Raw genomic sequence first — 27,120 nt, forward strand, 5'->3', positions numbered from 1 at the left:
AAAGGATATTAGAAAAAAAAAAAAATATTTTTTCCTGCCTTCTTGAGGACGTATTCCTTGAAAAAAAGATTTTCCCACTTAAAGCACTTGCCTTGAGGTGCTCAGCGTAGCCTAGCTCTGAGGAAGGGGGGTGCGCACCCAAAACAAGTCAGCGGTTTACCCCGCAAAGTTAATGCGACATGTGTGTCTCCACTGTCCAACGTTGTGTGTAGTTTTATGGCTTGTGCGTGCGCCTTCCATTTGCGTTTGGTCTTTGTTAACCCTTTTGATTGCCCCTGTTAACCCCTTCTCAGCCAGTGATCACTGTATTAGTGTCACTGGTCTCCAAAAAGCGTCAAAGCGGAGTTCCGGGCACAGAAACCATTTTTCAATAAACATACCCCCGGGACAGTCCGGGCTAGCACATTCCACAATGGCTAGCCTCTGATCTGTCCCGGTTCGCACTTACCTGCAAGATGAAATACTCACTTATAAAATTTCTTCCACAGCGTTGCCATCTCTCTTGTGGGCAGCTGAAGCCGGCGCGGTCCTCTTCTGCGTCTTCTTCCGCGTCCTCTTCTCCCAGAATGCGCCTGCACCGGCCCCTCTCGTCACTTCCGGTGCGGCGCCGCATTCCTCCACAGCTTCTGGGCAGGCCCAGAAGCTGTTTAGCAGGGGAATGTGGCGTCGCCCCGGAAGTGATGAGCGGGGCCGGTGCCGTCGCATTGATTCCTGGGAGCGATGACGTTCAGCTCCCAGGAATCATCGCGAGACAGGAAGTGACGGCGGAGCCGCGGCGCTGAGGGAGGAAGTACCCTGAGGTGAGTATTTTCGATCTTCAATTACAAGGTGAGTAAAAAAAAAAAAAAAAAAAAAAAAAAAGAACCTAACTATCCAATTCCTTTTTAGGTGATGGAGAACTAGCGGACGGGCACAAAAAAAAAAAAAAAAAAAAAGATTGATTTTGTGCCTGGAACTCCGCTTTAAGTGTCAGGTTTACCACACAAAATGAAGTGGCTGGAGGAATCCTCCCTGCTGTGTCATTGTATTCTCACAGCGGGACTCCTCCACTGTCAGAATACACTAATCAACAGATGCAGCTGCTGAACAACATACCCATCTGTCAATCAGTAGATCTGTCGCGGGAACAGCCGCAGATGGATTGACGGTCCCTGCTGAACCTGTTAAATTTTGCTCCATCCATGGCCAACTTTAAGGTAAATATAGATTTTAGATCGGCTCCAATGGAACTTATCCTAGTAAAACAAAGCCCACCTTTAAGACAGACACTTACCCAGAACAGGCTTGGTTATGTTCAGCAAGGATATAGAGCCGGGAGGTGTAAACTCTGACTGTCCCAAGTCACACTCCAAGTAGCCGACGCATGGAATGCTGGGGGAAAGAAAACACCACTTAGCCATCTCTAAAATGTTTTTATATGAATAACTTTATTCAATGATTAATTTGCAGCTAAAAATTCAGTTGTGTGTGAACCCTGATGACCCAAACTATTTAACCACTTCCCGCCCGTGGACTTGAAGTGGAGGGTAGGTTTGGAGCATGAATGAAATAAAATTTGAGGCACTGTATAAATTATGCATTGCTAAGTGCAGAATGATATGTGAATAAATAATGTGATAAAATTCTCAAATAGTAAAACTTTCATAAAAACCAATATAATATCAATGGACGCTCAATCCCGGCGTGTGTTCCAGCAGACGAAACCGGAAGTATTGCCACTAGTTTGACCCCAATGCATTTTGAATCCAACGTCATCGCGAAGTTATGTTATGCCCTAAATATGGGTTCAACATGCTCCTAAGGAAACATAAGGTTGTTTACATTGTACAGGGGTGTCAAAACTCAATTTCATTAGGGGCTGCATTATCAGTATGGTTGCCAGTTGTATCTTGAGTGTATCTTGAGTGAAGAGTTCAGGTGTGCACTACATGCAGCGTGCAATACAAACAATAGCAACCCCTCCCTCCAAGCTTCCTCGCATCTCTACACTCTCCTACCTGGCCTGGCTCTAGTACAGGGGTCTTCAAACTATGGCTCTCCAGTTATTTAGGAACTACAATTCCCATCATGCCTAGTGATGTCTGTGAATGTCAGTTTTACAATGCCTCATGGGATCTGTAGTTCTGCAACAGCTGGAGGGCCGAAGTTTGAAGATCCCTGCTCTAGTACCTCCGAGCATGCAGCTCTACTACTCATGTATTTGATTCTAGTACCTCCTTGTGTAAGCGGCTGTGCCTCGCCTTCCAGGGAGATCATTCTCTCTCGCTCTCTCTCCCCCCAACTCCCAAACCCTACAGTCAGGATACAACTGGCCCTTTAAAAAAAAAAAAAAGGGATCCATACTGAGGATGCAGTCCCTAATAGACTAGTATATTAAAAAAGAATAGCGCGCAAATGCAAAAGAAATTACTACCAAATCTGAAGAGAGTCCATAAATAAAAATGGGGGTTTGGTCCCACCATATGGCCATATCGTGCTCAAGCCCACTACTGCGTCAAAGTACCCCATTATCAGTGGGTCCTACACTATCCATGAAAAAGAGATGAATCCAGCCCTTCTAACCCTTGGAGACAACACTCCTTGCTGGGAAAAATGTGCAAATGCACTACAGGGGACTCCTCCTATATCCATTTGATGGTGGACACTGATTGAGTACAGGTGTATGTGGGGGGTGGGGAGGGCTGCTCAACCTCGATAGTCTGGTCAGACCGAATACATAATAAACAGGCAAAAAATTTGGGGGAGCATACCCATGTATTTCTAAAGCTGCTGCAGCTATGAACCAAAAGACATGTATATTAAAAAAGAATAGCGCGCAAATGCAAAAGAAATTACTACCAAATCTGAAGAGAGTCCATAAATAAAAATGGGGGTTTGGTCCCACCATATGGCCATATCGTGCTCAAGCCCACTACTGCGTCAAAGTACCCCATTATCAGTGGGTCCTACACTATCCATGAAAAAGAGATGAATCCAGCCCTTCTAACCCTTGGAGATAACACTCCTTGCTGGGGAAGATGTGCAAATGCACTACAGGGGACTCCTCCTATATCCACTTAATGGTGGACACTGATTAAGTACAGGTGTGTGTGGGGGGTGGGGAGGGCTGGATTCATCTCTTTTTCATGGATAGTGTAGGACCCACTGATAATGGGGTACTTTGACGCAGTAGTGGGCTTGAGCACGATATGGCCATATGGTGGGACCAAACCCCCATTTTTATTTATGGACTCTCTTCAGATTTGGTAGTAATTTCTTTTGCATTTGCGCGCTATTCTTTTTTAATATACATGTCTTTTGGTTCATAGCTGCAGCAGCTTTGGAAATACATGGGTATGCTCCCCCAAATTTTTTGCCTGTTTATTATGTATTCGGTCTGACCAGACTATCTAGGTTGAGCAGCCCTCCCCACCCCCCACATACACCTGTACTCAATCAGTGTCCACCATCAAGTGGATATAGGAGGAGTCCCCTGTAGTGCATTTGCTCATTTTTCCCAGCAAGGAGTATTATCTCCAAGGGTTAGAAAGGCTGGATTCATCTCTTTTTCATGGATAGTGTAGGACCCACTGATAATGGGGTACTTTGACGCAGTAGTGGGCTTGAGCACGATATGGCCATATGGTGGGACCAAACCCCCATTTTTATTTATGGATTGTCTTCAGATTTGGTAGTTATTTCTTTTGCATTTGCGCGCTATTCTTTTTTAATATACCTAATAGACTAGTGTTTGACACCCCCGTACAACGTGAACACCCTTAGGTTTCCTTAGGAGCATGTTACACCCATATTTAGGGCATAAAATGCTCCAAACCTGCCCTCCTCCCTGTAACAGTAGGTGGAAGATCCTCTCTACACACACGCTGTCACATTTTGAAAACCATGTAGCTGTGCAGGGCTCCTCCCGCACAGCCACAATCAATCATTTACAAGAGTCTGTTTCAGGAAACTACAAGTCCCATCTAACACCGCGGCAGACGGCTTGTAGCTCCTAATGGACCAGGAGTGTGCTGATCAGCAAGCTTGTAGTCCATTGACACTGCCTACAGGCCCCAGTGCGTGCAGGAGCCAGACACTGCACCAGGGATCCACTGATCACAGGTGCAATGCTGAAAAAAAAACAAAAAAACAAACAACTTTAAAAAAATGCTAAATTTGTTTTCTGCAAAAAAAAATGTGTATGCATGTATGTGTATATATATATATATATTTTTTTTTTTTTTTTTTTTTTTTTCAAAAAATGCGAACTTGGCTTTTAAAGGAAAAAAAAAAAACAGGAGAGCAGCAACTTACTGATTTAATAACTGGTTAATGAGATATTGGTTAAATGTTGATTTTCCAACATTTTGTGGGCCACAGACAAGAATGACTGGACAGCCGTCGTGTTCTTCTGCAAAAACAATAAAAAAAAAATCAAGAAAACATCAAAGAATTTGCAAACCAGATGAGTATACAGTGGATAAGACGTCTAAACACCCCTGTAAAAATACCAGGCTTTTGATATTTAAAAAATAAAAATGAGAAAAAAAAAAATCAGACCAATATAAATCACTTACATTTTTTCCACCTTTAGCACTGGTGCACACCAGTGCGACTTTAAAAAAAAAAAAAAATCACGATACTTCCAAGCGACTTCAAATCTGCAAATCAGTGCAATTTGTTGTACCTCCAATTACACTGCGGCTTACGATTTAATTTACCAGAAGTCAATGAAAGTCGCAATGATTGGTTCCACTGACAATGTGGTGTGACTTGTCATGCGATTTGGAATAGTCAATTTGCACCGGTGTGAACGAGGACTAAATATGACCTATAATATCTGCAATTCATCAAAAAACAAACTGAAATCTTTAACTGCTTGCAGACCGCACACATACTGCGGCCACTCAAAAATGTGCCTCCCCCACCCCTCAAAGAGGAAGTAAACCCTCTCTGCAACTTTTACCTATAGGTACTGTAAATATCTCCTAAACATCCCCCGTTTAGGAGATATTTACCTTACATGCAGTCAGTGACGTCACTAGCACATGCGCTCTGAAGGAACGGCCACTGGTGCGGTTTTTTCAGAGCCCCGTGCCGTGAATGTCGGCGTGCGCGGGAATGAAGTCACCACGGCTCCGGCCAATCAGATGGCTGGATGCCGCGATCCCGGAAGACGGGCGACTGGACATTGCGCCCGTCAGAGGCAAGCGAACGGCACGGCGGGGGCTCGTTCTTAGGCAAGTATTTCATTTTTTTGGGGGTATACAACCTCTTTAAAGCAAATCACTTAGGACCCTTTCACACTTGTGCGAACTGAAAGTTGCACAATTTTACCGCAATTTTTTGGGCACGATTTTGACTGAACTTGAAGAAATGCCAATGCCTGTGGAAGAAAGGTACTCCCCACCCCGCGAGACCTTTTCCAGGGTAGCACCAAACAGGCGATCTCCTTGAAAGGGAAGATCAGTGAAAGCCTTTTTAGAAGTTTGGTCTACAGACCAGCTTTTGAGCCAAAAGACACGCTGAAGGACCACTCCCGAAACAGAGAGCCGGGCCGCATCCAAAGAGGCATCACAGATTAACTGCAGCCCCTGGACCAGCTGGTCCACCAGATCAGCAAAGGCAGGGGGCTGCTCCCCCTCTAGGTCACGACGCAAAGCTTAGCCCATTCAGTCAGAGTTTGCAAAACCAGGTCAATGGTGAATATCGCCCCTCAGTGCTGAACTAGCCAGGGTGTACACATTGCGGGCCACAGCCTCCGCCTTCCAATCAGCCAGGTCCTTAAATGCCGGGAACTCTTCAACCAGAATCATGGCTGCCTTGTTTATTCTTGAAACCGCAGGGTCCAACACGGATGGAACAGTCCACTTCTTAAGAAGGGATTCCTCATAGGGCTATCGCCCAGCAAATTGCTTGAGGACCCCAAAGGGACGCTTTGGTTGCCCCCACTCTTTAATGACAAATAGAAGGGGAAAGGGAACAGCTTTGTCGCTCCGGATGACTTGTGAGCGCCAAAGGGAACCTGAGCCTCCGTCGCAGCTGCGTCCTCCATCCTTAAGGCCTCACGCACTGACTGCCTTTTCGTGCGCAGTTGCAGAAGTAGAGGAATCATCCTCACTATGAGGGTTCAGGGTGCGTGGTCGCAGACCCAGCAGGGTGACCCACGTCCGCAGCGGCTAAAATTCAGATTCAGGATCTGCTGAGACAGATGAGGCAGGGGAAGGCGGAGGGCGCCTTTTGCTATCCCGTTGCCCAAAAACCCGCTCCACCTGTGACACAAAGGACTCCAGGATCGCTGACAGTGCATCTATAGATGGTTGGGACCCGGAGGGCACAGCAGCCTCTGAGAGGGGATCAGGTAGGGAGATGTGCTCCAAAGACCCCATGAGTCACCAGGGGGATCCCACAAAAAAAAGTGTAATACACTGCTAAGGGATAACCACCACCGCTCTGGCAGCACAGTTGCCAGTCACAAAGCACCAATCGATCCTCAGCAGAGAGGGAGAGGACCCCCACCAGAATCACCACCCCGCAGCCACCAGGAGAATCTGCAATGCACAATCAGGAAATAAAATAAAACAGGTGTCAGCACCAGGGGATGAGGGGCTCCAACCGCCGAAAACGCAGCCCAGAAGGCTCCACACACATGGCTGCCGCTGTTTTCTATGGCAAACGACCGCAAACTGGCCACCTGACTACACAAACATGGCTGCCGCGCATTGCAGCACAAGGCTAAAACAAAATGGTGGCTCCGAGCGGCACCGAAAGTCTCCCAGGGACCCAGGAGGGATCCCTAGGCCTCAAGGACAGGCACAGGCAGGACGGGGGAGGCCCTGGCAGGAACCCCCACCAGGGAAGAGGAGGTGGGTGCCTGACGGGAAGGAGGGGAACCCGAGGGTCTGACCGTCCCATGAAGGGGCCCAGGCCCACCCCAAAACCCTCCAGGGGGAGGTGGGGGGGGGGGACAGCAAATCACCATACCAGGAACCAGACGGAACCCCTCCCCATCTAAATGGGGGGCTGTCGGCCAGGAGGAACACTGCAACCCGGGCTGAGACCCGGGAGCTGAGGTCTGCGCGCACTCGCTGGCCAGACTGGGGTGACCACTGGATCTAGATTATCCAGCCTGTCACCCAGTCCAAAAGTTGATTGTAGATCTCACAGGGAAAAAAAAAAACAGGAGGAAAAAAAAAAAAAAAAAAACAATCTTAAAAGAAAAAAAAAAAAGAAGAGATCCCGGCAAGGAACTAGGTTCTTACTCCTGAACCTATAGCAGGGAGAGGGAGTATACCCCCCTGGGACTGCCCATAGGCGTAGCCAGACTTTTTCTGCCTAGCGTCCTACTCCTGTAGGGGGCAGTATAACCCAATGGTTAAGAAGATGAGGAGCTGTATCCGTTGATGAACGAAAGAGATATATGGCCAGGTCGATGAGAGGATAAAAAACTTGCTCTGGGGGCACTCGTGTGTGCTCGCTCCCGAGCCACCTTTGTGTACTGATAAGACACACGAGGGTGGCTCAGCCCCTGCCCGCCACTCCCTTCTCACTGGCTATGATTGAGAGGGAGAGAGCCGCTGCTCTCGTGCACAACGGTGGATCGTTAATCGGCCTCAGGCAAGTATAGGGGGGGGGGGGGGGACTGCGCCCAAAAATTTTTTTTACATTAATGCAAAGAATGGTTATTAGGGTATATATATATATATATATATATATATATATATATATATATAAAACCTTCAGCCTTCAGAACCACTCTAAATTTAGTGTAAAAAAAATTGCCACAGATCTCTGCCAGGTCAGACATGGTATACATGTGAGCTGTCAGAAGACAACTCACTTCCCTCTCTCTGCTTGTGCAGCGAGTACCCTGCCTGCCCAGCCCTCTTCCACTCCTGAGCTTAGCTGGGGGGGGGGCAGAGAGATCACAGCATGCAGCTCCAGCTATGTCTACAATAGATACAGCAAAGAACAGGGAGCAGGTTAGTCCTAATTAACAAAGGGGGCTTATATCGTCTATGTATATTAGATATAGCACCCTCCTAGATAGCATCATCTGCCTGCTTATCAGGAGAGCCTGATCGATAGTTAGGCCTGTTACATATGTTCATGTGTGAGTCACCTGGTCTGAGGGAGTGTCCCCACTGTATCCAATAGGGGAGCATGTTGGACAGTGGAGGAAACCCAACCAGTGACAGGATTTTGTGGCTGTACCAGCGGGTGGGCACAACAGTGGTGCATCCTGGGACAGGTCATAAAAGCCAAGGGCACATGTGACAGTGCATCTTTGGGTGGGAAGCCAGGTCCCAGGAGGGGGGTGACGGCTGTTTCTCCTCCTGTCAGTGTGGAAAGTGGTCACAGGCAGTTGGCCTAGTGGACCAGAAGTGTAGTGCTGAGCCAGGAGGTCCAGATGATACTGACTGTGGAGCAAGTGGCAGAGCAATCTGAGGAAAAACAGTGTCCGTGAGTACCAGGGAACTTGCCAGGGGTCTGCCCAGAAAGGGGACCACTACAGTGAGTCAGTGGACAGGAGCTAGCATACACAGCAAGAAAGGGGGTGCCAAGTTAGACCCTGAGGAGTAACCTAAAACAGAGTTCACTTTCTTTATCTTCCCTTTAGTGGCAAGGTGAAGCAGCGGCCTTGCCGCACACTACAGCTAGTCGTCCTCAGGATTTGTGCATAGTTCCTAAAGTTGGGAGTATCCCACTCATCCCTTCTCCCATCCCAGTTCCAAATAAAACAAAAAAAAAAAAAAAATAACCAACATCCCCTGGACTGTTCATTGACTGAGCCAAGGACTTAATGCCTCCCCTTCCTCAGGGCTGAACCCATTGATATGATTGCACTCACAATGAGATACTATTAGGAGTCCTATGCGATGGCTTTGTACAAAACTGTCAGCCTAAACATATTGCAAACGGTCAGCATTGTCTTAATACTTTCCTGCGTTTCGGAATGGTACAGAGGGCAGCTGCACACTTACCAAGGCAAGCATCAACCAACATCTGTGCTGCCGACACCGCTTTCTCTGGCATAACAATCGCTGAATCAGGATCCCGATTCTCGATTCCAGCAGAGTGCAGGACGGAATCATCCAATGTGGAGGAAAATTTTTCACTCTGAAGAAACACGAGATTAGATCATTGGTTAGATTAGATCATTGGTTAGATTAGATCATTGATTAGATTAGATCACTGACATGCATTACCTTTGTTGCATCATCTGCATTCAGCTGTAATAACTTCACTACTAACCTCACTCACACGGACATGCAATTCTATGCATTCGTAGTAGAGTTGGGCAAAAGTTTGGCCCGATAATCGCTTGTTCGCCCGTTCGGCGAACACCCGAATTTGCAGGTCCTTTGCCCAATCAGGACGCAGTGAATAGCTGGTTAAGGAGCAGGCAGGGTAAACTGAGGGAGATGCGTGTTCCATCGTTTCAGTAATGACTGTATAACCTCTTTCCCTCCCTCCCTTATACATCTCCTGTTCATATGTGGTTAATATACACTGCGATAACTATGCACATACTGTGTTTTGTATGGACATTTGATATACTAGCACTATTTTTTTTCTTTTTACTGTTCCTGTTTACAAGAAAATTACTTCTGTATTTTCTCTTAATATTCGTTGTATATATTGTTTGATTGTACAATAAAGTTTACCAAAAAAAAAAAAGGAGTGGGCAGGGAAACAACCGATGTCTCATCAGCTATCAATGGGCTAGGCCCAGGGGTCTCCAAACTATGGCCCTCCAGTTGTTCAGGAACTACAATTCCCATCATGCCCAGTCATGGCTGTGTATGTCAGAGTTTTACAATGCCTCATGGGATGTGTAGTTCAGCAACAGCTGGAGGGCCGTAGTTTGGAGATCCCTGGGCCGCTAGACTGACAGCTGAATGAATAAAAAAAATTAAAAAAGCCCAGGGTTGTAGGAATGAGGCCCTTGTCGCCATCAACATGGGGACAAGGTGCTTTGGGGTGGGGGAGGGTCCTAGCCAGTTTCATTAGTACAGTGATAGTGCAGTTTTAGCACTGATCACTGTATAAGTGCCGGTTCACACTTATGCGATGCGGGAAGGCTGCGAATTAGCAGCCTGTTCCCGCATCGCACACGCACCCCCCGCAGTTCACACTGCCATATGCGATACGCTGGGGGTGTCAATGTAATCTTAACGACACCCCCAGTTTGATCGCATATTGCAGTGCGATCGTGCAGTTCGCACAGGATCGGATCGCACAAGTGTGAACCGCTGTGCGATCCGATCCTGATGCGGCTGCAAAAATGCCTCCTGTGCGCGTTTGCTGCGGGTGCGATGCGAATTTAGCCATACAAACTGTATGGCTAAACTCGCACCGCACAGCCGATCGCATGTAATGTCGGAGCAGTGCGCTCCGATATTACATGCGAACCCGGCACTCGCACAAGTGTGAACCGGCACTCAATGTCACTGGTTTCCACAGTGTAACTTAGTGTCAGACTGCCTACCGTAAGATCGCAGTAGTGCATTAAGTCGCTGATCCAGTCAGTAAGTCTGTTTTTTCTATTTCAATATGTTTATTGGATTAAACCTGTTATACAGAGCAAACGTCTGCATTGTGAGCAGAAAAGAAAAAAACAGGCGGAACACAGTAATCAACTTTTGCCAAATGTGCGTCCAATAAACACAATGTAACAAGAGATAAGGATTAGGGGTGCACCGATCCGACTTTTCTTGTCCCGATACCGATATCTGGCATTGTGTATCTGCCGATACCGACCCGGAACTACACATACACAATATGCATGCGGCTGCAGTACAGAGCAAAGCCACTGCTTCATGTGTACGGCTCCTCCATTCACAGGCGGAGTGCATCTGATATCACTCTGCCTGTGAGCCGGGACTATACAGGAAGTAGCGGCTCCCATCCCATACTACCATATACTACTACTACACCAAGTAAGGGATAGCTGAGCCGGGACTCAGCAAAACCGGATCGGCGGCTCCGTGCAAGCAAGGGACGGCTGAGCCGGGACTCAGCAAAACCCTATCGGCGGCTCCGTGCAAGCAAGGGACGGCTGAGCCGGGACTCAGCAAAACCGGATCGGCCCGTGGATCGGTTCATTTTACCAATCCCCGATCCAGCTATTGTGGCAGTATCGGCGCCGATATCCGATCCTAATATCGGATCGGTGCATCCCTAATAATGATGTCTGTTTTTCCAAAAGAACAAGCTGTCCAGCATATGTAGCAGAAGGATGAGACCATTTACCACCAACAGGGGTATATATATATATATATATATATATATATATATATATATATATATATATATATATATATATATATATATATATATATAGCAAAGACTATGGAGAATGAAATGGGTGCATTAAAGTCACTGCATTATTTTTCGTCACACGGTATTTGCGCAGCTGTCTTTTAAACGCAATTTAAAAAAAAACAAAACTAAACAGTAAAGTTAGCCCAATTTTTTTTGTATAACGTGAAAGATGATGTCACAGCGCGTAGATAGATACCCAACATGTTATGTTTTATAATTGCGCACACTCGTGGAATGGCGACAAACTACGCTTTAAAAAATGTTAACGGTTACCAGTTTAGAGTTACAAGAGGTCTTTTTTTAACTATTGCTCTCGCTCTAATGATTGCGGCGATACCTCACATGGTATCGTCATGTGAGGTATCGCCGCCAGGAAAACACCGTTTTCATTTGCAAGCGCGACTTATGTATGCCTTTTATTTAGTGCGCGAGCTCACGGTGACAGGGGTGCTTTAAAAAATGTTTTTTTTCCTATTTTATTTAATTTTTCGCACTGTTTAAAAAAAAAAAAAAAATCTGATCACTTTTATTGCTGTGAGAAGCAATGTAAACATCCCTTGTGACAGTAATATGCAGTGACAGGTACTCTTTATGGAGGGATCTGGGGTCTAAAAGACCCCAAACCCCTCCTCTGCACTTCAATGTATTCAAAATGGCAAAATCTGCATTTTTGAATACCGACAGTTTTTTTTAGATTCGGTGCCATTAGCCGCCGAGTAAACCGGAAGTGGCGTCATGATGCCGCTTCTGGGTTACTACATCGGAGAACCCGATCAAAGCGAATTCAGCTTTGTTCGGGACTCCAACCAGCAAGCAGACGTTCCAGGTGGTTCCACGGGTCTCCCGGTGGGATGGGAGACCCAGGCAGAGCCGTGGAAGGTGGTGGGAGGCGCATCCCCTCCTGCCCACTGGGTTAACGGACGGGCGACTCCCAAGCCGCATCAGCTGTTATCTTCTAAAGCCGACCGCTGGCTCTAAAGCACTGTACCGGGGTGATACCTGCAGCTGCAGATCATCCCGTTACAACCACTTCTTCGAGCAGACATACAGGTACCTCGATTCGCGCGCGGGGGGGGGGGGGGGGGATAACACCGCCTTAGGCTCCTGTGCTCTGTATACACACCATCATCCGCTCTGACATACCGGCTTGGCAGAAAAGATTTTGGCGTACTCTGGATGAGTCACAATATAGCTGGTGGTCGGTTCTTCTAGACGTTCCATCAGTAAAATAGAACATGAAGATTTAAAGTTTGTCATTACCACACGTCTGCGTTCTGGAAGGGAAAAGAAAAAAAAAAATTACTACTAGGACCCAATATTTCTACAGCTCTGAGAACATCAGTCACCCCATCAACCCCCCATAACCCAGATAGTCCCCAGCTTGCATCTGCCTGTCAGCAGAGGTGGGGGACTCGAGTCACATGACTTGACTTAAGTCCCCAGTTTGAGGACTTAAGACTTGCTTGACTAAAATTAATAAAAGACTTGACTTGACTTTGACTTGGTATTCATGACTTGAGACATATGACTCGAAATGACTACTTTTTTAACCACTTTACCACCGGAGGATTTTGCTGTCTTACGTCCAGGCCACTTTTTGCGATTCGGCGCTGTGCGAATTTAACTGACAATTGCGCGGTCGTGCGACGCCGTACCCAAACCAAATTTACGTCCTTTTTTTTCCCACAGAGCTTTCTTTTGGTGGTATTTGATCACCTGTGCGATTTTTACTTTTTGCGCTATAAACAAAAAAAGAGCGTTTATTTTGAAAAAATAACAATATTTTTAACATTTTTTTTATATGAAATTCCCCCCAAAAAAATGTAAAAATCAAATTTTTTTTAAATTTTTGGCCAATTTGTTTTCTGCTACCTATGTTTGGTTAAAAAAAAAAAAAATCGCAATAAGCGTATTTTGATTGGTTTGCGCAAAAGTCATTGCGTTTACTAACTAAGGGAAAGATTTGTCATTTTTGGTGTTTTTTTTTTTAACGCGTAATGGCGGCGATCTGCGATTTTTTTTGCGGGACTGCGACATTGCGGCGGACAGATCGGACCCCTGACTGACATTTTTGACACTTTTGGGGGTACCAGTGACATTACTGCAGTAATCAGTGCTATAAATATGCACTGTTACTGCAAAAATGACACTGGCAGGGAAGGGGTTAATTTTATTGAAGAGGGAGGGGTTAATGTATGCCTGGTGCTTACTGACGTGTGGGGGGGGAGGTGACTGTGACAGGACAGATCGGATGTCCAGCTATGCTGAACACTCCGATCTGTCACTCCCTGTCACTATGGAGATCCGCCCGCTCTGTTTTCACAGGCGGGCGGATCTCCTCACTCGATTCCCCGACAATCGGGGCAGAGCAGCGGCGATCGCCGCTGCTCCTTCCCTGGCCCGACTCCCACTGTGACTGAACACAGCGGGAGCGAGCCTCCGGCGGCGCGCGAGCGCCGCCCACAAGAGGCGGAGTCCAGCGACGTAGGTCTACGTCGCTGGACGGGATCGTGCCACATTGCCGCAGTAGCAGCAATGTGAGCAGGGCGGAAGTGGTTAAGTTATTAAATATTTGCATTTTCTCAAGATGTGTTAAAGCGAAATGAATGTGCCTGTTACATTTCTGACACCACAGTCACTTAAAACACCTCAGTGTGTTCCGATTTTTAGGACACTGGCTGTTTAACAATGGAAATACTTAACATGTTTTTAGTGGCTGTGGTGTTGATGACCGGACGAAAGATTTTGAGCTGTTTTGGCATTCAAAGTGTTTCTTTAATATGCCAAGAAAAAAAGCACTAAGCTGTTTTGTTAACCACTTTACCACCGGAGGATTTTGCTGTCTTACGTCCAGGCCACTTTTTTGCGATTCGGCACTGTACGACTTTAACTGACAATTGCGCGGTCGTGCGACGCCGTACCCAAACGAAATTTTTCCCCACAAACAGAGCTTTCTTTTGGTGGTATTTGATCACCTGTGCGATTTTTACTTTTTGCGCTATGAACAAAAAAACAGCGACAATTTTGAAAAAACAACATTTTTCACATTTTTTTATATGAAATCCCCCCCCCCCCCAAAAAAAAAAAAAAAATGTAAAAATCTAAAAAAAAATAAAATAAAATAAAATAAAAAATCTTTTTTAACATTTTAGGCCAATTTGTTTTCTGCTACATATTTTTGGTAAAAAAAGAAAGAAAAAAAAAACGCGTTTGCGCAAAAGTTATCGCAGCTACTAACTACGGTAAATTTATGTAATTTTTATTGTTTTTTTTTTATAATGAGTAATGGCGGCGATCTGCGATTTTTTTTTGTAGGACTGCGACATTGCGGCGGACAGATCGGACCCCTGACTGACATTTTTGACACTTTTGGGGGTACCAGTGACATTACTACAGTAATCAGTGCTATACATATGCAATGTTACTGTAAAAATTACACTGGCAGTGAAAGGGTTAACTTTTATTGGTGATCAAGGGGTTAATGTATGCCTGGTGCTTACTGACGTGTGTGGGGGGGGGGGGGGGGAGGGGATTGTGTGATACAGGCACAGATCGCAGGTTGAGCTATGCTGAATCCTGCAATCTGACCCTGCCTGTCACTTAAGAGATCCGCCCACTTTGTTGGGGGGGGGGTTGGTAGGTGATTTTATTTTTACAATACAGATCATTGCAACAGTGTAAAGTTTTAGTATAACCACACATGTGAGCTGTGATCACTGGTGATCTGTGATTGGCTGCAGCTAATCACATGTTGAAGGGTGCTGTGGTTAGATCTGTGATTGGCTGCAGCTAATCACATGTTGAAGGGTGCTGTGGTTAGATCTGTGATTGGCTGCAGCAAATTACTACATGTTGCGGGGTGCTGTGGTTAAATCTGTGATTGGCTGCAGCTAATCACATGTTGCGGGGTGCTGTGGATAGATCTGTGATTGGCTCCAGCTAATCACATGTTGCGGGGTGCTGTGGATAGATCTGTGATTGGCTCCAGCTAATCACATGTTGCGGGGTGCTGTGGTTAGATCTGTGATTGGCTCCAGCTAATCACATGTTGCGGGGTGCTGTGGATAGATCTGTGATTGGCTGCAGCTAATCACATGTTGCGGGGTGCTGTGGTTAGATCTGTGATTGGCTGCAGCTAATCACATGTTGCGGGGTGCTGTGGTTAGATCTGTGATTGGCTGCAGCTAATCACATGTTGCGGGGTGCTGTGGTTAGATCTGTGATTGGCTGCAGCTAATCACATGTTGCGGGGTGCTGTGGTTAGATCTGTGATTGACTGCAGCTAATCACATGTTGCGGGGTGCTGTGGTTAGATCTGTGATTGGCTGCAGCTAATCACATGTTGCGGGGTGCTGTGGTTAGATCTGTGATTGGCTCTCGTTAATCACATGTTGTGGGGTGCTGTGATTAGCCAAGGTATCATGTAAACAATGATAAACCCTCTTTATTGTGGAAATAAACATGTAGGACTGGTTGTTACCCAGAGAGAGATATCCGCGCATTGACAGGACGGCCTCCCTGCGGATCTCCTTGCGAGTTTTCGGCATCTTCTTTGGGCGCAGCGCTGTGATGGTGAGCGGAGAGTGAGTACTCGGGGAGAACACTTCATAGGGGGTTTGGTTGGAATTGATGGTCAGGCCCAGGACTTCAATGCTTCCATACAGACACGTCACCAAGCACTTCCCAGTGAAGGTCAGCTTCTAGAACACACAATAAACACAAGGCTGTTCCTGAGATCTGCACTCATCAATGCAGGACATAGAAAACAACGGCTGTCTGCCCTCCTTACTCTGTACAGGAAAAACGTCTACATAACGCATTATAACACACTGAGCACAGATGAATGAAGTCTATGTCAGAGGGGATGCTGGGACTTGTAGTCGGGGTTATGCTGGGAGTTGTAGTTGGGGAAGGGGGGATGCTGGGACTAATAGTTGGGGGGAGGGAGTTGTAGACAGGGTTATGCTGGGAGTTGTAGTTGGAGGGAGGGGGCTGTAGTTGGGATTATGCTGGGAGTTGTAGTTGGGGGAAGGAGGCTGTAGTTGGGATTATGCTGGGAGTTGTAGTTGGGGGGAGGAGGCTATAGTCGGGATTATGCTGGGAGTTGTAGTTTGGGGGGGGGGATGCTGGGACTGGTAGTTGGGGGGAGGAGGCTGTAGTCGGGATTATGCTGGGAGTTGTAGTTGGGGGGAGGGGGCTGTAGTCGGGATTATGCTGGGAGTTGTAGTTGGGGGGAGGAGGCTGTAGTCGGGATTATGCTGGGAGTTGTAGTTGGGGGGGGAGGAGGGGGATGCTGGGACTGGTAGTTGGGGGAGAAGGCTGTAGTCGGGATTATGCTGGGCGTTGTAGTTGGGGGGGGGGGGAGGAGGCTGTAGTCGGGATTATGCTGGCAGTTGTAGTTGGGGGGAGGGGGATGCTGGGACTGGTAGTTGGGGGGGAGGGGGCTGTAGTCAGGGTTATGCTGGGAGTTGTAGTTGCAGGGAGGAGGCTGTAGTCGGGATTATGCTGGGAGTTGTAGTTGGGGGGAGGGGGCTGTAGTCGGGATTATACTGGGAGTTGTAGTTGGGGGGGGAGGAGGCTGTAGTCGGGATTATGCTGGAGTTGTAGTTGGGGGAGGGGGATGCTGGGACTGGTAGTTGGGGAGGAGGCTGGTGTTGGCATTATGCTGGGAGTTGTAGTTGAGGGATGCTGGGACTGGTAAGGGGGGGGGGGGGAGGAGGCTGGTGTTGGGATTATGCTGGAAGTTGTAGTTGGGGGGAGGAGGCTGGTGTTGGGATTATGCTGGGAGTTGTAGTTGGGGGAGGGGGATGCTGGGACTGGTAAGTGTGGGGGGGGGGGGGGGAGGCTGGTGTCGAGATTATGCTGGGAATTGTAGTTGGGGGGATGCTGGGACTGGTAGTCGGGATTATGCTGGGAGTTGTAGTTGGGGGATGCTGGGACTGGTAGTCGGGGGGGATGCTGGGAGTTGTAGTTGGGGGGGATGCTGGGACTGGTAGTTGGGGGAAGTAGGCTGTAGTCAGGGTTATGCTGGGAGTTGTAGTTGGGGGGGGGATGCTGGGACTGGTAGTTGGGGGGGGGGGTGGCTATAGTCAGGGTTATGCTGGGGGTTGTAGTGTTTGGGGATGCTGGAACTGGTAGTTGGGGGGGGGGGGGTGGCTATAGTCGGGGTTATGCTGGAGGTTGTAGTTGGGGGACGGATGCCTCATCAAAATACACAAACTATAACTGGTGATCACAGATTGCTATACGAGATCTCTAATAAAACTTCTCATCTTTCTGTGCGTCTTGCCCCTTGGGACAGGTATGTGTATATAATTATTTCAAATCCTTTAATATCGCTTTAAAAATGACAATCAAATGGCTAAAATAACGGAATTTTTGTAAAATCTTACCTGTAAAATTCCTTTCTCTGAGTCTTCCGACAGTCACCGCCTCCTCTAAGTCATCACTATTGGGTATTGTCCACCTATCCGTAGGAATAGCTAGGCATATAGACTTAGTCAAAAGACAAAAGGCATTAGCATGTACACACCCACGGGGGCTGTCCCATCTGGTCAATACCCCCCCTGCATCACCACTCCCAACTCAGTTTTGGTAGTATAGCAGTAGGTAATAAGAACCCCAAAAGAGGGGCGGGGGCGGCGACTGTCGGAGGACTCAGAGAAAGGAATTTTACGGTAAGATTTTACAAAAATTCCGTTTTCTCTTACGTCCTCCGACAGTCGCCGCCCCTTCATAATCTTCACTAATGGGGACGTCCCAGAGCAGTGTAGACATGAGGGGTGGGAAAAAAACGCAGCCGGGCCTAAAGCAACGCAGTACCCACATCAGAGAAAGGAACCTTACCAAAGTAAGAGAACCAACCTGGCAACAGGAAAACGTGCTCAACAGGAGCAACAACCCAGGAAGAACAAGTAACCCAGGGGTAAAAACACCCCAACAGCCAAGGGCCCAAACAAGGGTCCCTAAGGCACTGCCGCACTAAGAACTTTACGGCCAAAGGAAGCATCTGCCGATGCCTGAACATCCACTTTGTAAAATTTGGAGAAGGTGTGAACGGACGACCAAGTCGCCGCCTTACACACCTGGGCCACAGAAGCCTGATGACGATAGGCCCAAGACGTACTCAGAGATCTGGTAGAGTGCGCCTTCACAGGGAAAGGAGGAACCTTCCCCCTCAAAGCATAGGCCTGCACAATCGTCTGTCTGATCCATTTGGCGATGGTAGCAGCCGACGCCGCCATGCCCTTCCGAGGTCCCTCTGGAAGGACGAATAGGGAATCCGACTTGCGAAAAGACTTAGTCGATGACAGGTAAACCCTGATCGCCCGAACAACATCCAAGGCATGCAAAGCCACCTCCTTCGGATGCTTAGGCTTCGCGCAAAGCGAAGGCAAGACAATGTCCTCATTCAGGTGAAATTCCGAGATCCTCTTCGGAAGAAAGGAAGGGTTAGGTCGCAAGACCACCTTATCCAAGTAAATCACCAAGTAGGGAGAGCTGCAGGACAAAGCTGCCAGCTCCGACACAATGCGAGCCGAAGTGATCGCCACCAAAAAGGCAACCTTCTTGGACAGAGACAACGAGATCTCCCTGATCTTTTCAAAAGGGAGCCTGTTGTAACACAGAGAACCAAGTTCAAGTCCCATGGAGGCAAAGGCTCCCTCCTAGGAGGGGCCAAATGTCGCACCCCCTTAACAAAGGTGCTAACCAATGAATTAGACGCCACAGGACGTTGAAAAAGAACGGCCAGCGCAGAAATCTGACCCTTAATTGTGGCCAGCGCCAAACGCTGGTCCACGCCCATTTGAAGGAAAGCCAACACTCTCAACACCGAGTATGAGCGAGGGGAATACCCCCTGGACTCACACCAGGCAAAGTACGCTTTCCAAGTACGGTAGTAAATTTTTCCCGAAGAGGCTTTTCTAGCCTTGATCAAAGTGGGAATGACCTCAGGGGAGAGACCGCTATCCTTCAGGACCTGGCTTTCAACAGCCAGGCCGTTAAAGCCAGCAACTGTAAAGCAGGATGGAATATCGGCCCTTGAGACAGAAGGTCTTCCTGAAGCGGCAGGCGCCACGGAACGTCGACTGCTAGATTTACGAGGTCTGCGTACCAAGACCGGCGAGGCCAGTCCGGTGCCACCAGAATCACCACGTGCGGTTCCGAGGCCAATCTGCGAAGCAGCCTGGACAGCAGCTGAATCGGTGGAAAGGCATACATCAGACGATACTGATGCCAGGGCGCCACTAACGCGTCTGAGGCGTCTGCCCGAGGATCACGCGTCCTTGCCACGAACCTCTCCACCTTGTTGTTAGACGAGACGCGAACAGGTCCACATCCGGAAGACCCCACTTCGCGCACAACATCTGGAAGACATCCGGGTGAAGGGACCAGTCTCCCTGGTCCAGGGTCTGGTGACTCAGATAGTCCGCCTGCCAGTTCTCCACCCCCGGAATGTGCACAGCCGTATCGCTGGGACGTGCGTCTCGGCCCACGACAGAATGTTGTTTACTTCCCGAGCAGCACGGGCACTCCTGGTGCCCCCTTGATGGTTGATGTAGGCCACCGCTGTGGCATTGTCCATCTGAACCCGAACCGGACTGCCCTGAAGCCGTTCCGACCAATGCAGAAGGCAAAGTTTTATCGCTCGCAATTCCAGAATGTTGATCGGAAGGGACGACTCCTCCTCCGACCAAGTTCCCTGGGAAGATAGAACGCCCAGAACAACACCCCAGCCCGACAGGCTGGCATCCGTGGTGAGCACCATCCACGACAAGGGACGAAAGGACTTGCCCCCCGACACCGCCGGGGACTGGAGCCACCACAAAAGACCCCTTCGGGTGTGGCGGCTCAACGAGATCCGCAGATCCAGAGATTGCGGACGCCCGGTCCCACTTGGCCAAGATCTCCGTCTGAAGACCCCGCGTGTGAAACTGGGCGAAGGGAATCGCCTCGAAAGCAGAGACCATCAGACCTAGACATCTCATACATGTCCGGAGGGACGAGTACTGAGTGTCCCTGAGGGACCTGACCTCGTCCTGAAGTTTCCGGAGCTTGTCTTCCGGCAGGAAGACCTTCACTTGAGCAGAGTCCAGGATCATCCCCAGGTAGTGAAGACGAACCGACGGACAACGTTGATTTTGGAAAATCGATCGTCCAACCAAACTCCTGCAAAGTCTGCATCGTGGTGGACAGGTCGTTCACCAGGCCCTGACTGGTCGCAGACCGAAGCAAGATATCGTCCAGATATCCCAAGACAGAGACGCCCTGGGCTCTCAAAGCCAGGACCGGCGCAAGCACCTTGGTGAAAACCCGCGGAGCCGAAGCGAGACCGAAGGGTAACACCACGAATTGGTAATGATCCTCCGCAATGGCGAATCGAAGGTACCTCTGGTGACCCTCGAAAATGGGGATGTGAAGATATGCATCCTTCAGATCGATGGAGGCCATGATTTTCCCTGGACTCAGGGCAGCCACCACTGAGCGTAGGGCTTCCATGCGGAACTTGCGAACCCGAACTAAGCGGTTCAGAGCTTTCAAGTCCAGAATCGGACGTACCTTGCCCTCCTTTCTGGGCACAGTGAACAGATTGGAGTAGAACCCCCGAAATCTGTCCCGATGAGGCACCGGAACCACCACTCCCTGGGCCCGCAGGTCCCGCACCGCCAGGTGCAGATCCTGCAAACGATCCGGAGACAGCTGAAGATTTGAGGGAAAAAATCTGCTCGCCGGCCGAGAGAGAAACTCGATCTTGTATCCAGATTGAACGATTTCCTGAACCCACCTGTCCCGAATGCGGGCCAGCCAGGGTTGAAGAAAACCGAGCAAACGTCCCCTCACCCCAGAACTGGGTGAGGGCGCCCCTTCAGGCCGCATTGTTATGGGCAGTGGACCCGGACCGGCCGGACTTCTGCTTACCTGCCCACGGCTTTTTCTGGGAGCCTTGTCCCTTGAAGGGCTTACCCTCATAGTGCGACCGAAAGGAACAAAAGGACCCCTAAGAGGGTCTAAACGAAGCATTCTTCTTACCGCGAACAAACTTAGACTTGTGAGTCTGGGGCAAAAAAGAGTACTCTTCCCCCCCAGAAACACGCTTGATCAGAGTATCCAAGGATTCGCCAAAAAGGCGAGAACCCGCGTAAGGCAAATTAGCCAAAGTCTTGCGAGAAGATTGGTCAACAGACCAACATTTCAGCCAGATCAGGCGACGGTTCAACACCGCCACATTCTGCAGACGCGCAGCCAAAGGGACCATATCTAGGTCCGCATCACACAAATACATGACACCCTGATGAATCCGATCCACCATAGCCAATGTCGACGGCGAAGCAGAGTCAGCCACCAGAGTGCGCCTGAGCACCTGCGTCCAATCGGCAATAGCCTGGGCTGCCATAATGGAAGCAAAAATAGGCTTCAGCATAGAGCCCGCAACCGTATAAGAGTGACGGGCCAGAGACTCCAATCTCCTGTCCGTAGGGTCCCGGAATACCGGGGTATCCTCAGCAGGAATCGCAGCGGATTTATTCAAAATCGCCACCGCGTGATCCAACTGAGGCGGCACACACCAACGCTCATCAGTAGCTGGTGTAAAAGGATAACGCAGCTTGAATCTACTGCTCCTCAACCGCCCGCTGAAATTCCGTAGAGCAAGGAAACACCTGCGACATTTTGCGTTTTCTCTGCGTCCCATAAGAGGACATCAAAGCAGGAGGACATGGTTCATCCTCCAAATGCAGCGTTTGTTTGATAGAAGCAACCAACTCATCCGTGATTGCAAGCTCTTCAGACGAGCCAGGGGGAGAATTATCAACCCCTTCCACCTCAGCCTCCCCTTCAGACCCCGCAAGGTCTAGAGAAGAACGATATGCCATATGCCATAGCATCCCCATCGCCCTCTGAATCAGAGGAAATGGACACCCTGGGCCTTTTTGTGGATTGATCAGCCACCAGCATCTGCACCTGAGCAGCAAGGTTAGCCACAATAGCAGCCAGATCAGCCCCCCTCTGGGGAAGCAGCAGCAGCCCTCTGGCCCCCTACCAAGGAGGGAGGAAACTTGCTTTCCTGAGAATCCATGCCCCAGTAACTTAGGAAAAAAAGAAGTACTGCCCCTTTAAGGCCGCGGCGATCGTTCACCGCACTCACAAAACACACTGACCCACCGGGCTAGGAAAACAAAGGCAAGGAATACAGGAATGGAAGGTAAAACCTGGAGAGGTCACACAGGCTGCTGCTTCATCGATAGCTGTCCTCAGAGCAAAAGGAAGTGATGCGAGACTGACCGCCCCCATAAAGCCTATGTAAGGCTACACAAACATGGCCGCTGGCCGAGGCTATAGAGGCAGAACACTGACATGTGGCCCGCACGTTCGCCGCCAAAATGGCGGCGTTTGGCGCCAAAACGGCGCTCTCACCACACAGGATCGGTCAGCACAAAACTGTCACAAAAAAATGGCGGACCGCAGCAGCGGTCGCCGCACAGTATGCCCACAACATGTCTCACAAACACGTTCTTCACAGCACACAGCCTGTTACACAGAGCAGAGCAGGAGAGCCCCCCCCCCCCCCCTTGCAGCCCACAGAGAGCAGCTATACTGACAGGAAGCTCAACATTATGCAGAGACATGCAGGGTCCCACAGTCCCAGACTGACACCCAAGACAGACAGGTCCCCACACAGAAATACACTTACCATCCGGATGGCGTGGGGAGCCTGCACAAGCGATCAAACCGCTGCACTAAGGACAGGGAGAGTCGCAGCCAGGACGCAGTGGAAACCGCATGGCGTCCAGTGAGATAGCCACCTCACCGCAGCATCCCTGCAGCGGACAGGGATGGGTCGTTCATATTTGCCAGGGAAACCTAGCTGAACGCTCGATGGCAGGCTGGGAAGCCACTGGCCCTGAACCCCGGATAACCAGGGAGGCCAGCCCGAGACCCAGCACCGCACGATCATCTTCACCAAAAGATCTGACTAGAGCTGAAAATAAACAGCTAAGTAAAGAAAGAGAAAAAAACTCCAAATAAAATCAAAGAGAGAAAAGAAGCTGAGGCTGAAAAGCCCCAGCACAGGAAACGTCTAACCTACTCCTGAGCTAGACAAATAAAACTGAGGTAGGAATGCAGGAGGGTATTGACTGAGGGGAACCACCCCCTGGGGGCGGGGTATGCTAAAAGCTTTGATATTAACATATCAAATGAGGTAGCCACCTCACCACAGCATCCCTGCAGCGAACAGGGATGGGTCGTTCACACATGCCAGGAAAAATACCTGACTGAACGCTCGATGGCAGGCTGGGAAGCCACTGGCCCACAACCTGCGACCAGGGGGGCCAGCCCGAGACCCAGCCCGCACGATCCTCTTCATCAGAAGAACTAACTAATGCTGACAAAAGTAACAGCTAAGAGAGAGAAAAAAACTCAAATAAAATCAAAAAGAAGATAAAGGCTGAGACAAAATGCCCCAGCACAGAAACAGCCAGCTAACTCCTAACAGCTAGACAATGAAACTGAGGTATGGTTACAGGAAGTAGGAGGGTATTGACTGAGGGGACCACCCCCTGGGGGTGGGATATGTTAAAAGCTTTAATATTGACATATTCTGTTGTCTAGCCACTCCTACGGAGCAAAGGTCAATAACCCTATTGTGATGAATATGAAGGGGCGGCGACTGTCGGAGGACGTAAGAGAAATTCCGTTTTCTCTTATGTCCTCTGACAGTCGCCGCCTCCTCTAAGTCCTCACTGTTGGGACGTCCCAAAGCAGTATAGACATGAGGGGTGGGAGACGCAACCGTAGAAAAGGCAACGCAGTACCCACATCAGAGAAAGGAATCTTACATGCAACGTAAGAACCAACTGGGCAACAGAAAAAAACAATGCTCAACAGGAGCAACAGCCCAGGAAAGCAAATGCCAACAGCCAGGGACCCAGAGACAAAATGCAAGGGTCCATCATGGCACTGCCGCACTGAGAACTTTGTGGCCAAAAGAAGCATCAGCTGATGCCAGAACGTCTTCTTTGTAGAACTTGGAAAAAGTGTGCACCGACGACTAAGTCACCGCCTTGCACACCTGGGCCACCGAGGCCCGATGCCAACAGGCCCAGGAAGTACTCAAAGACCTGGTAGAGTGTGCCTTACCAGGGAAGGGCGGAACCCGTTCCTTCAAGGCATAGGCCTGCTCAACGGTCTGTCTGATCCACTTGGCAATAGTCGCTGCAGATGCAGCCATGCCCTTCTGAGGTCCCTCAGGAAGGACAAAGAGAGAGTCCGCCTTCCGAAAGGATTCCGTAGACTTCAGGTAAACTGAGTTGGGAGTGGTGATGCAGGGGGGGGGTATTGACCAGATGGGACAGCCCCCGTGGGTGTGTATATGCTAATGCCTTTTGACTAAGTCTATATGCCTAGCTATTCCTACGGATAGGTGGACAATACCCAATAGTGATGACTTAGATGAGGCGTCGACTGTCGGAGGACGTAAGAGAAAAAGAGTTTTATCCTTATGATAAATATCGGGGAGTTGCACCCACTGGGCTCTTTAAGGCTAAACTATAACTGATGATTGATTATAAATTGCTATTTGAGCCTAATGCACTGGAAATGCATTGCTGCCAATAGGAATATTGTCAGCCAATCAGTGAGCAGGCTTGAGTTCCGTTGGCTCCGCCCACCATGACTCAGCAGATTTTTGGCTATATAAACAGCTGCTGGCAGCAGTCAGTTGGCAGTTGATCTCAGAGACAACACTGGTGTGACGTGTTCTGCGATTGCTCTGATATTTAGCGAATTTCTGAGTCATATTTAATATATTTGTGACCAAGGAGATTTTTTATAATTACAATTTATCATCATCTTTGTGATAAAACCTGAGAATGAGATTTCTAATGAAATTTCTCATCTTTCTGTGCGTTTTGCACCTGGGGACAGGTAAGTTTATATAATCATTTCTAATCTCAGCATGTAAATCGGGGGGTTTAGTCCTGTGTGTGGATGAGTGACGCTATTTTTAGCCATTAAACCGTTTTTTTGTTTTTTTTTTTCAAATCTCATGGGACTGGCATGAGAAATAACTGTCACTTTCCTGTACATAAACCTCCCTGTCCTGATGTGAAGGCTTTGTAAATGGAGTTTTATGTCATTTATAAATTACAGTCAATTGGCTACATTTAAAGATCATTATTCTTATGTTAAAACTTTGTGAATTGAGCCTATCGGGTTCTTTAAAAGGATAAATTCACCTTTCTAGAAAAAAAATAATAAATGTAAATATTTTTGTAGGAAAAAAAGTGGATTTATTATTATTTTCCTGCAGGAGGCTGAAAAGCATTGCAGCTGTGATGAGTGATCCGGGGTACAATGTCAGCCTTCTGCAGACAAGCCCTGCAGCTTTCTGCCTGGACCTCCATATGGGGCTGTCTGCTGAAAGAATGAACTACAAGGGTGCTCATCAGCGCCCCTCACAGTTCATTCAGAGATGCAACCTGTCAGTTGTAGTTGGGGAGGATGCTGTAGCCAGGATTATGCTGGAAGTTGTAGTCGGGGGAAGGGTAGTCAGGGTCATGCTGGGAGTTGTAGTTGGGAAGGGTAGTCAGGGTCATGCTGGGAGTTGTAGTTGGGGGAGGGGGATGCTGGGGACTGGTAGTTGGGGGAGGAGGCTGTAGTCAGGGTTATGCTGGGAGTTGTAGTCGGGGGATGCTGGGAGTTGTAGTTGGGGAGGGTAGTCGGGGTCGTGCTGGGAGTTGTAGTTGGGGAGGGTAGTCTGAGTCGTGCTGGGAGTTGTAGTTGGGGGGGAGGGTAGTCTGGGTCGTGCTGGGAGTTGTAGTTGGGGGGAGGGTAGTCTGGGTCGTGCTGGGAGTTGTAGTTGGGGGGAGGGTAGTCTGGGTCGTGCTGGGAGTTGTAGTTGGGGGGAGGGTAGTCTGGGTCGTGCTGGGAGTTGTAGTCGGGGTCATGCTGGGAGTTGTAGTTGGGGAGGGTAGTCGGGGTCATGCTGGGAGTTGTAGTTGGGGGGGAGGGTAGTCTGAGTCGTGCTGGGAGTTGTAGTTGGGGGGGAGGGTAGTCTGGGTCGTGCTGGGAGTTGTAGTTGGGGGGAGGGTAGTCTGGGTCGTGCTGGGAGTTGTAGTTGGGGGGAGGGTAGTCTGGGTCGTGCTGGGAGTTGTAGTTGGGGGGAGGGTAGTCTGGGTCGTGCTGGGAGTTGTAGTCGGGGTCATGCTGGGAGTTGTAGTTGGGGAGGGTAGTCGGGGTCATGCTGGGAGTTGTAGTTGGGGGGAGGGTAGTCGGGGTCATGTTGGGAGTTGTAGTTGGGGGGAGGGTAGTCGGGGTCATGCTGGGAGTTGTAGTCGGGGAGGGTAGTCGGGGGGTCATGCTGGGAGTTGTAGTCGGAGAGTTGTAGTTGGGGGGAGGGTAGTCGGGGTCATGCTGGGAGTTGTAGTTGGGGGGGAGGGTAGTCGGGGTCATGCTGGGAGTTGTAGTCGGAGAGTTGTAGTTGGGGGGAGGGTAGTCGGGGGGTCATGCTGGGAGTTGTAGTCGGGGAGGGTAGTCGGGGGGTCATGCTGGGAGTTGTAGTCGGGGAGGGTAGTCGGGGGGTCATGCTGGGAGTTGTAGTCGGGGAGGGTAGTCGGGGGGTCATGCTGGGAGTTGTAGTCGGGGAGGGTAGTCGGGGGGTCATGCTGGGAGTTGTAGTTGGGGAGGGTAGTCGGGGGGTCATGCTGGGAGTTGTAGTTGGGGAGGGTAGTCGGGGGGTCATGCTGGGAGTTGTAGTTGGGGAGGGTAGTCGGGGTCATGCTGGGAGTTGTAGTTGGGGGGGAGGGTAGTCGG

General features: G+C 49.2%; 1 protein-coding gene across 1 annotated transcript in view; it reads right to left on the reverse strand.

Moving 5' to 3' along the window:
* Nucleotides 1–27,120, reverse strand: part of NOL9 (nucleolar protein 9) — a 48,792-nt gene that overhangs the window by 19,438 nt on the left and 2,234 nt on the right. The window contains exons 2-6 of the mRNA XM_082274578.1: nucleotides 15,788–16,007; nucleotides 12,451–12,581; nucleotides 8,964–9,099; nucleotides 4,294–4,390; nucleotides 1,274–1,371 (exon numbers count right to left, since the gene is read on the reverse strand). Of these exons, the coding sequence (XP_082130704.1) occupies nucleotides 1,274–1,371; nucleotides 4,294–4,390; nucleotides 8,964–9,099; nucleotides 12,451–12,581; nucleotides 15,788–16,007 (682 nt within the window). The remainder of the gene's footprint in view (nucleotides 1–1,273; nucleotides 1,372–4,293; nucleotides 4,391–8,963; nucleotides 9,100–12,450; nucleotides 12,582–15,787; nucleotides 16,008–27,120) is intronic.

This window comes from Pelophylax lessonae, assembly GCF_965119305.1.
Source record: "Pelophylax lessonae genome assembly, chromosome: 12".
Taxonomy (NCBI): domain Eukaryota; kingdom Metazoa; phylum Chordata; class Amphibia; order Anura; family Ranidae; genus Pelophylax; species Pelophylax lessonae.